Source organism: Sycon ciliatum, chromosome 8, assembly GCF_964019385.1.
Source record: "Sycon ciliatum chromosome 8, ocSycCili1.1, whole genome shotgun sequence".
Lineage (NCBI taxonomy): Eukaryota > Metazoa > Porifera > Calcarea > Leucosolenida > Sycettidae > Sycon > Sycon ciliatum.
The window spans coordinates 25,300,229-25,312,243 of NC_088650.1; the positions used below are offsets into that span (position 1 = coordinate 25,300,229).

The window sequence follows — 12,015 nt, forward strand, 5'->3', positions numbered from 1 at the left end:
TGTACATGTACATGTATGTAGACTTGGTAGCATTCAAAAAAATACTATGATTTTGCTGTAGAGTCCAGTAATGTCAGTGTCGTTCACTATTAGACGTGTTTCAAGACCTGAGATTCAACACACTCGCTCTGAACATACACAGGTACTACTAGTAGTTAGCGAAGGCGACAATTAGATGGAGAGGAGGCCGACACATGCACGCCGGTGAACGCTATGTCGCCAGCTCTTTCACGTCCTATGGGTTTCAACCGTTCACAATCATGTACACATTTACTATTTTTTTTTACACCTTTATTCTTTCCATGTACATGATTGTGCAAGTGATTATGCCAAAGTGTGACATACTGGTATGTCACGGCCATTCCCAAAACCTGCACAGAGCAGTATGATTGAATCAAGGCACTGGCGCGATCTTGTATTGACGGAAGCTTCCACTTTGCTAACTGAGCAGTTTTATTCGTTTTTCCTGAAATGTCAATGCAACCCTTATCTTGCATGCTGTATTAGTCCATCAAACCGATCCAGAGTTAGTGGAAAGAATGTCCTGTGGGGATTCATGGTCACTCTTCAGACTTGCCCCCTGCAAGAATGTAATTCAATGATGGTACATGTACAATGTACGTCAGTACAGTAGTACAGAGATGAGCCTTGAAACAGAACTACAAGTTAGGTAAAGCCTCTTGTGCGGGCAAAATGAATTGCACATACATGTACCATCAAACAAATTCAACTGGACTGCTATAATACTCATAGTGAAGTACACTTGAAAAATCCCTGCATTGTGCACTGTTGTACTGAACTGACCTGTCGACCCCATGTCTGAGTGCCTAGGCTAACTAAACCTGCAATACAGTGCCATGCACAGCACAAAAATTAATGATGGATAACAAGTACTAAATCAGTACATGCACGATCATGAGTGCACATATTATTATTATCCAGCACAGCAAGGACGAAAACATGATTATGCACAGTGACTGAGGGTAGCTGTTCATCACACCACTGTACAAGTATGTGTAGATTGAATTTCAAGAGGTCCTCCAAAATACACATATTGGTCTTAGACCACTGACTCAGTGACCATCACTGCAAAGGCACTGTTGTGTATCCTTGGGGTCACCCGAAAAACTCTGAATCAGCCGGAAAACTGAGGAAACTGAGGGCAGCCTCCACCGTACGGGGGGGGGGGGGGGGGGTGAATGCACGTACTAGTAGCCTCTAGCCTTTACTGAGGTTATCAAAACACTTCAAACACCAGGCACCAGGGCTGACCAGGCCCATTGGGCAATACACTTTCAACTGCAAACAATGTCCAAAGGAACACAGTACAGGGAGCCCAATCAGCCTGAGTGTACTACAGTCGACCTACCCTTATAACGATATTTGCGTCACACCAAGAAATATTGTTATATTAAAGGGTAATATTGTTATAGGGGTAACTGGTTCATTTCACACACATACGTCATAATACATGGATTTTGTTCATTTTTTACGCTCTTCATATCATCAAAAACTGTCATACATGCACATTATGTACATAGCAAGGTGCCCACTGGTGCCCCCATTGCATTTCGTCATATCCCAGCGACTTGTCAAGTGAAGCTTGCCCTACCTGGATAGTGGGCTCTACATAATCCCTGCTAGATATTGTTATAAAATGGAAAATGTCGATTGGTCAGCCCATTTTATATCGTTATAGGGGTAATATCGTTATAGCAATATTGTTATAGAGGTAAGGCATTGTATGCACAAGTCAATGGAGTGATTTCGTTTGGCAGAAAAATATCGTTATAAGGGTAATATCGTTATAGAGGTTATCGTTATAAGGGTAGGCCGACTGTAGTACTTCACTACTAGTCTACACATGCACACCTGAACTGATGCAAGGCCCTAACACACAATGATCACCAGCTAGAGTGTGTCCGCTTTGCAAGTGCAGCACTACAAAAGAATTGCCCCTGTGGCTTGAACCAGCTGACATCCAGTGGAAGAATTCTGATCAGCCGCGTATACAAACTGACATTCTTACACGACAAGGTTACAGATTGGCTGCAGGGGATAACGCCATACATACTAGGTTTCAGAGCACCTGCTTCAACTGAGTTCAAGCAGTGTTTGTCCACATGACTCACGGCCCACCTGTAGCAACTGCATGACTGTGCAGTCATGAAGTAAGTTCATGTGACTCTATTGGGTGAATCACTGTATCACTTTTTAATATTCATTCTGACAAAGTGACGGAATACTGAGCCTTCTTCTTATCCGTTGTACTCCATGCTGGTATATTGTATGGAGTACGCTGGACAAGAAGAACACTCCGATTCATGTGGTCCTTGGCGCTCGTCCATTGAAATATGAGAAAGAAAACGTATACAGAGATGTAAACAATACAGTACAACACACAGAACAACTAAGGTTGTGGGCGAAGATATCCAGTCTTCCAGGGAAGACCCAGCCCATGCGGTGGAACTGTAGTAATTCCATGGTGAATGCACAGACATACAGTGTAGACATGGACATGCGTAGGTAAAGATGAAATTGTTTACACCGGAATGGTCATCACACACACACATACACACACGCACATACACACACACACGCACGATGCATGCATACACAGTTATGAGTACAGCACATTACATAATTATACGTTCATACAAGTACTAGTAGGTCGTTACTATGAAGGTTGAGACCGCGTCACAGCTATACATACAATGTACGTATACAGGCAAGCGAGCTACTTCCGTACATTCGGACGGTATCGCTACCAGGCTGCACACATCTTGCGCACACACACATACATACATGTGCGTGATGCTAACATCCGTCCCCAAAACACAAGGCAATGATTAGTTTCTTCCGACGCTTTTCCGCACCGCCCTGAATGCTTTGCGCAGAAAAAGGGCACTGGCGAAAAGGCCGGAATCATTTCGTACATGCTCGCACTTTCACATGGCATTGTGTGTACCGGCAAGAGTACATAAGAGTACATAAAAGTACATAAGAGTACATATGATTGTACTCTTGGTATCGGGTATGTTACAATGAAGAACTGTTTTATGACTGAGTAGTACCTTGTTTGTCAAATACATGTGCTAGGGATAACGAAAGATAAGGCATAGGGCACACTGAGAAAGATAGTGCTCCTGGCACCAGCATTGTTTGGTTGTTACTTGGTAGGATACTGGTCTTCCTGCCTTGCGACCATCCTGTGCTGTCTTTCGCTACCTAGTGGTACAGTACTCGCATCAGCACAGCGTACTGCACGTCCGGCCGTAGCGGCACTACTCACAAAACACCACAACCCAGTGTTTTCCCTACCTACATCCGGTGTAGGTAGGGAAGGTAGCGTAACTGAACGCACGTTTAGGGCATACATGCACGCAGGCTATAACCACTCCTGCCCCACTGGGGTCCTAACCTTCTCCGCATTCTTCGGTAGAAAGATTCCTGTAAGTAAGTCGCATCAACCTGCAAACCGGTCAGGAACTGCCCAGGAAATACCGTGCGCAATCAGTCAGCGCCTGGCAGCTTCCTGCATCCCAACAACGTTTATCCGAGCTGCTTCTCCAGTTGATAAGTACATTCCCACCATCATTCAAGTTTACATAACAATAACTATTTGTACACCGGTCTGTGCAGTACCGTTGCAATGCACTCTCATGCTTGTGGAGCTGGATAGCTGCAGATTATATGGATAGCTACAGTGCACAGGAAACTGGATACAAGTAATCGAGCTTGACATCCTAATCTGGTTTGCAGGAACACCAGAAGCAGCGTGCTCTCTGCGGGCGTTCACTTCAGACGACCACCAGCAGCCCATTCCAAGATACATGTACAGTGAACTTTGGAGAAAGTAATCACATTGGGTGCGGCAATACGACAAAAACAAGGCATGGCCTCATCTACACGGCTGCCGGCCACACCGCCAGACAACGGACCATGCTTCAGTGCTTCCAGCCAGGAAGGAAATACCTGCTGAAGACAATCGACTGGCGAGGTTTGCATCTCCGACCCTGCCCCTTCCTGTGCGCACCTAGTCAGCGAGCACACACGCTTACTAGAAAAATCAGGTTTGTGTACATGTACTAGCACTAATATCATAATGCACTTGCATGTTCCATTATCAAATCTAGTGCCCGCCATGCAAATCGGAGCAAATACTGCATAACATACTTGTAATACTCCCAGCATTGACGGAAAGGGCAGGAACGATCACACACACACACACACACATGCACACACACATACACACAAACACACGCACGCACGCACACACACCATGTATGTATGTATACGCCCGTCGCAAGAGAAGCACGCAAATCTGCAAATGCACTGGATGTGCACCCACAGATTTTCTCTTATAGCAACGATAGCGAACAAGATCTGAATGAGACAGATCAAGACTTGCGCCAGATAACTGTCCAATCCACACAACTGGCGAAGCCATGTGAATCGACCACCAATGCACACCTGGTCCACACCACACGGAGTACATCGGCATAAAACGGCCAAGACAGTTACCTATGCACACCCTACACTTGCTGGGGTAACCAGTATAGACAGCATGCTGCTTTGATAGAAGCAGACACTAGATGCACTGGTACCTTGAAGTGAAATTGGAGTTACTTTACCAACCAGCCTCGGCTACTGAGTACTGGGAACCCAGAGCCAACAGACATACCAACAACCTCAGGCAAGAAAGCTACCATAGTAACGACACACTGGATTGTGGAGCTGAAACTAGTCCAACTTCCAAATGCTTTGGCAAGAAGGTAGCCTTCCAACAGACACACACACACACACACATGTACTTGCTCACTGCCAAAACTGGTCACGTGGGTCTCCCCGGGAGAGGGGAGAGAGACTCCAAAGGAATCTTGGAAAGATGACTCAATTGGCCATTGAACCACCCAACGGCCGACACCCCCTGAAATCCCCAAACTAGGGTGGACTTGAAATGATCCCACTTATGGGCTCACCACACCTCAGTAAGTGGGTGAGGACAAGGTGCAGAAAAAGGATTGACGGCATCAGGGTATCCGTCCCGGGATACAACTGCAGTTACCCCTGCCCCCAGTGAAGGTAATACTTGGTACTAGTGTGGGTGGCTAAATCAGAGTGGATCTGATAAAAGCTTCACTAGCACCATTGATTACACAAGAGTTTATCTAGCCAGAAGTAGTCCATGGTTAACAGGTATGTATACTTCAAATAGAAAGTATATGAACCCTGAAACCAACAAAGGTGGTAGGTACAACAATACACCTTCAAGCAGCCGAGCCCGTTGGCAACAGGCCCAACACTATCTGGCATAAGTGTACCCACCAACCGAACTAGACATACACACACACACACACACATACACACACACACACACACACACACACACACAGGAACATTGTACTACTGCCTGGGTGGCTAGCTATCACAGTCAACGCTTAATCCCAGATCTACCCAACTGGCTGAGGAAACCCAGAGGACTGAAGTGCAGTGCACCGCAAGCACCAGCACAGGTAGCTACGACACAATCATCCACACACAGACACTCTGGCTTATACCATCCGAGAGACAGCACGTGGATTCTATCCCAAAAATACTTCAACGTGTGATCATGTATGAACGTAACCGCTAGTACATGACAGTGCGTGTGGTATATAAAGCTATAAACTGAATATTACACTAAAGAATCGCAATGATAACATCTGTATACTGCGCCCTCCTCAATGGATAGGCGTGAAACTGGCTACTCCTAGTAGTAGTTAGTTGACAAGCCAGGCTAGGACATCCCAAACAACCGCGGAGGGAAGAAAAATATCCAGGCATGTGAGACTGGTGGGTAGGAGAGCAATAGGTGAGAGCGTAGGAAAGAACATGCACACCGGCAGACCAAAGACAAACAGATCGGCGAACACAATCATACACACATACACACACACACACACACACACACACACACACACACACAGGCATGCACGCGCGCACAAAGTTAGGGGAAGGGAAGGCAGAGTGCAACACGTCACCTATCTCAGATCCTCTGGGCAGTCGGGCTGGTTCTTCGGGTGAGCAGCGACGAAAGCATCTTGGCACTCCAGTGCACTGTGTACACGTTGAATGGCAGGGAATGCTTCCATGTCAACCTTGAAACGATTGGCATTATACACCTGCACACGGTAGTAACACAGACGAATAGCAGAGTTTAACACAAGAACACTCAATTTCCATCAGGATATGCAACTAACGACAATGCAAAACAGCGGGCCTAACTTCTCGCCAACTTTTACGCATTTATAACTTTATCCATCTCCTAAACGGTCCCTTCACTGCGAATAACTAACTTCACATTTCACACACACACACACGAACATTTCAGGCTTGGCTCATCATCAGGGTGACAAGCAAGAAGCGGAATTTTTCCGCATAACGTTATAGTATTACACAATCATATACTCGCCACATACGTAGTACTCTCAGGGCAGGGACAATATGCGTAGTACTCTCAGGGCAGGGACAATATCAACATACGTAGTACTCTCAGGGCACGGACAATATCAATTTCCGTCTGATGATCGATTCAATTCGTGAAACTCAGAGTCACGAAACGGCAACTGTGTCGTTACCTTGGTGATTACCATGGTAACGAGTTGCTCAGTTGACTATATTACACATCACTTGCTACTTATACCATTAGTTATTAATGCATTTATCTTGGTATGACGAAGCCGCAGCCTAATTACATGGCCCGTGATTTCATAACCAGATTCACTATTAAGGTTTCAATTAAGTATAAATTCATTATGTCTATAATACTCTCTTGAATTATATCACCAATATGACTCGGTTGCTCTCTGTTTGAGTCCCGGGTGACAAGGCGATGATGCTTGCCGTGAGAAGGTTCCTGGGAACCGTCCGTTTAGTCAAGGCTGGGAAGGAAATGCAGTTGCACAAGCTCGACACAGCTGAGTGCAAGCTCAATCTCAAGCTGGAAGAGGCCAAGCGCGAAGTAGCAGAGGCCAAGCTCGGCGCAGTAGAGGAGCACCCTTTACTGCACTTCAAAGAAACACTCTTTGGTCTTTGGTGGAATGGACCTAGTTGGCTTCAAGAACAACTTCAGAACTGGCCAACTTGGAAAGAGCCAGAAATCACTCCAGACATAATCAGAAAGGTAGAGTCTGAAATCACACACAAAGGAAAGGTGATGTTTGAAACTTCTCTCTCAGTTGTCGAATTCAATCCAAGACCATTCAGCATTGACTCTACGAAGTACTCCAAGTTAAGAAAGCTACTAGTAGTAACACGTCTCTGCCTTCAGTTTATTGCCAAATGCCGCAAAGCCTTCAGTTCAGACACAGATGCAACTACTTACCTGAACGAAGCAACTAGGCTTTGGGTTAAGAATATCCAAACCAAACATTATCCACGCAATAGTAACAACAACCTCACGAAACAGCTTGGATTGAAAGAAGATGAATGCGGCATCATTCGATGCCATGGACGATTAAGCAATGCTGAAATTCCGTACGATGCTAAGTACCCAACGCTTCTACCAGCCAATGAGCACTTCACTAAACTGTTGATATTGGATTGTCATCAACGTCTTCTACACGCTGGGGTATCACACACTCTTGCTCAGGTCAGACATAGTTATCGGATACCTCATGGACGTGCAACTGTCAAGAAGATCTTGCACACCTGTACAACATGTAGGAGATTTGAGACTGGTCCATATGCAATGTCTCGGCTTCCACCAATTCCAAAAGAACGTGTTTCTCAGTCACTACCGTTTACGTTTACAGGACTTGATTACTTGGGGCCACTGATCGCGCGATCACCAAATGGGACGTTCCCTAAGGTATGGACATGTCTGTTCACCTGTATGGCCACTAGAGCAATAACCTTGGAAGTAATCACGGACATGTCTTCAGAACAGTTTTTACTATGCTTGAGACGATTCATCTCTGCAAGGGGAAGGCCCGCGCGGGTCATTTCAGACAACGCTCCTCAATTCAAACTGGTACATGCAACTGTAAATGAAGTCTGCAACAATGTTGTAGCCGATGTAAATGTTGTTTCATATGTAGCCAATGAAGGTATCCAGTGGACCTATATTCCAGAATTCTCACCTTGGATGGGTGGATTTACAAACGATTCGTCGGGCTAGTGAAGCGGTCAATGAGAAAGAGCTTGGGAAGGAATGTACTAACACTACTACAGTTGCAAACAATCACAAAAGAGATAGAAGCCATTATTAACACTCGTCCGCTGCTGTATAATGACGATGATGTGAACACGGTAACGCTTACGCCAGCAAATCTCCTTGGTAATTCAACGCAACATGGATCACCAGAGTTAGCCAGTGATATGAGGGAAGACCCGGATTACGGGAAACTGTCGTCACGGGACGAGTTGATAAGTAAATGGAAAGCTAGTCAAACACACTTAACTAATTTCTGGAAGGTATGGGAGTCTGAATATCTTCTCTCCCTCCGAGAACGGTACCAGCAGCAGCACAAGCAACCAAGAAGTACCAGCCAATACAAACCGAGAGTAAATGCAGTAGTACTGATCAAAGAGGAGAAAGTCGGAAGAGGCTCATGGAAACTAGCAAGAGTAACTGAATTGACGGAGAGCAGTGACGGTGAGATTAGAACAGCAAGGCTCAGTTAAGTAATGGTAATAACGTCACAAGACCGTTGTGTACGCTGTATCCAATTGAGTGTGAGTCTGAGTCTGAGTCAAGTATGCCTGACGAGCCAGTCGTTGCACCAGTAGCAGTCAGGCTACCATCTCGCAGAGCGGCAGCTACCAGGGGTAGAGAAGCTCTTAGGAACCTTATCCAGGATGGACAGTTGTAAATATTGCGAACTAGGTTTGTATTCCGTGTTTAAATTTCATTGTTGTTAGATTATTGCCTTTGCACATTGAGAGCATTCAGGTAGTTTATAAAGTTTGCCGCACCATTAAGTTAGACAGATAGATATTTCACAAATTACGCTATTAAAGTATCTTTTCAAACCGAAACATTCGGTCGGTTACTTGCCCAGAGCCATTCTAATCTAGCATCGTCGATTTCTGGGGATTTCCCCAGAGCAATTCTAGTCCAGCACCATAGATTTCTGGGGGACTTTGTGTAACGTTGACACCCCATCCCTCCCCCTAATCCAGCAGAGCTTCCATTGCACGCACATGCTGCAGGATGGATTAAAAAGAGGCCACCGTATCGTTACCTACCTGAGGGACAAGACAGAGGTCAGCCACCGTGATCTCATCGCCCACGCTGTACTTGCCCGAGTAGCGCTGCAGCAGAGCTTCCAGAGCTACAAAGCCCACCGTAATCCAGTGCTTGCCCCACTCGGCTTTCTTCTCACTGCCTACGTACTGCAGAATGGATAGGTTCTGGATTGGCTGAATGCCACTGTTGATGCACTCCACCACATGACGGACCTACAGACAGAACAGAGTTAACGGTGTGCGCGTTAGTCAATTATTATTATTATTATTATTCACACATATCCGCCGGATTAGTACGCGCGGCCTATGCACCATGGTGACCCACAAATTCAAACCAGCAAATGTTCCCTCAGCAATACGAGCAAACAAAGAGAAATGAGGGCCCAGGCAACAAAAACAAAGCAAAGAGAGATGAGGACATGGGCAACAAAAACAGTTCCAAAGCGTAGCCAGTGGTAAACAAAATTATTTGACAATGAAATCAGAGAAGAAAATGACCATGAAACTGTGTAGCAATGGCAAACCTAAAACATTCAACATGGGCTTTGGATAGTAGTCACTATTAGCCGTATGGCCTGGCTGGGTCAGGGGTGTCGCTACGCCATGGCGCTTGATACGGTTACTCCGGTATTGGCCGTGTCACTCTTTGCCCCAGGTACCTCGTGAACCCATAAACGCACTATTTTTACTCTAAATTTTATAACAATCAGCATATCTCTCTCTTTTCTCCTCCCCCCCCCCCTTGCCAGGAGTGAATTGCACTTCAAACAGTTGACCGTACTACCCTAAAAAAACTTTCCGACATCTCTGTGGGTTGCCGATAAGTGCACTGATTTTGACTCTAAATTTTGAAAACTTTCAGCAGACCTCTCTCCTGTACTACTCTAAAGTACTTTCCAACCCCACTGTGGGTTGCGTGTACACCCACTCAATTGCTGTCCTGTTTGTTATTTCTAGGTCCTTCCCTTCCTTCTGCGCTATCCGTTCTTATCTTTTCCTTGTTTTTTTCTCCCTTGCGAGTTGGGTGTGAGATTTTCAGCATAAAAAAATAAAATAAAACCTACCCTGGCACGCTCAACAGCACCCTTTGGCAATATGGGTACCTGTGGCCGCGTCTCTTCAAGGTATTCCAGAATCGCAATGCTTTGGCTCAACGTTACACCATCGATCTCAATGGACGGTACCTGCAAACAAACAAAGAGAGAAAAGAGAGACATAAAGTCCACCGCCGGGCGGGGTCGGTACAGTAGAGTGCCGTTTATTCGCCCCCCCCCCCCCCCCCTCGATGCGTGGGATGTCTCCACGGGGTTCGGATGAGAAGAATGAAGAATGTTCGGATAAGGGAACAGTCGCACATCTATCTAAAACATGCATATTCCCGCATGTTTTCATCATCTGTCATTCTCTTCGGCAGTGCAACAGGAACTAGGCGCACTCCAGCTTCTCAAAATGACACTATCGTTATACATTTTGACTCCAATCTGTTGTAATACATTTTGTGCATCGCTTGAATGGTGCTGCGAGGAGGGAAAATATCATTTCCCACCCCGCAATGCAATGCAAGTAAGATTGTTCGGATAGTTGACTTTCAAATAATCGGCATTCTACCGTAGCAGCTTACGCCGTGATCCGCAGTGTGTGTGTGGGGGGGGGGGGGGGGGGGAGGGGGGACCATCCATGGCGCACGCCTTACTAATATGTAACATGTACTTGGGACTTGGAACGGATTCATTCATGCCCTAAAATTATTATTACTTCATCATGAATGTGGAGTCATGGTATACAAGTGAAGTGTCAGTGTTGTGGGAAGACAGGTAGGTTGCAGCCAGGTTTCATCATTCTCAGGATTTACCTCAGGCAGGTAATAGCGAACTTAAACTTATGGTATGCAATGTAGGTATTAATAGACTAGGAAACTGAAAACTGCAAAATTAATTACCTGCTGCTGAGGGTTGAGTTTCACATAATCGTCTTTGTGCTGCTCTCCACCATCGCGGATCAAGTTCACGTGCTTTTGATCGTACTCAATGCCTTTCAGCGCCAACGCAATGCGAACTCGCCATGAGCACGAGCTGCGGAAATAACTCCAGAGCACAGGTTTTGTTGCCATCTTTCCACAAAATAGCTTCGACTCCACTGAATAAAGAAAGTAGAAAAATGAACTGGACTTTTGTCAAAAAGTACGCACGTGTTGTTTTGAAAGCCTTGACATGACGCAGCCTTCGCGGCTGCAGGGACGCTAATTGCCAGCCAAATAATTATTTTGAAGATCTAACATCTACCCTCGTACCGTGTGTGAAAAGTAAAAATGTGAAGCGAAATCTCGTGTTGCCATGTAGATCTAGTACTGTACTGAACTGAGTCCTGACTAGCTAGCTGAGTAGATCTACGTAGCTACGTAGACCCTCTACTGTCTTGCAGAAGACGACATGATTTGACTGGAACATGACATCTAGGAACGCGCTTGGCGAGGTCGACATGTGTACTGATTCAAGTAGAATGAATGCTTCAAACCAAAGGGGCTCCATATCCAGGGGCGTAGCACCCGCTACGACTGGTACGACCATGGCCGTACCACTTTTCGAAAAGTGTGGTCCGTCCGGAACGTGCAAAACCGTAATAAAAAAAATCAGGATCCATCGATGCATATATGCGCATCAGACTTTGACCTTTTTTCTAGACTCGTACTCGTAGATCTGTTATGCATCTGCAGTCAGTACTGTGCTCGACTCGACTGCACACTGCGCCAGAAGTGTGCCAGAAGTTCCCAGAACGCAGGATTTT

General features: G+C 45.7%; 1 protein-coding gene across 1 annotated transcript; it reads right to left on the reverse strand.

The window, feature by feature from the left end:
* Positions 1-5,583: 5,583 nt before the first annotated feature.
* Positions 5,584-11,506, reverse strand: LOC135822470 (probable maleylacetoacetate isomerase 2). Its single transcript, XM_065335242.1, has 4 exons — positions 11,171-11,506; positions 10,296-10,415; positions 9,232-9,444; positions 5,584-6,164 (listed from the first exon to the last, which is right to left on the reverse strand). Exons 1-4 carry the CDS (start codon positions 11,339-11,341, stop codon positions 6,024-6,026), a joined length of 645 nt encoding a protein of 214 aa, XP_065191314.1. The 5' UTR covers positions 11,342-11,506; the 3' UTR covers positions 5,584-6,023.
* Positions 11,507-12,015: the final 509 nt, after the last annotated feature.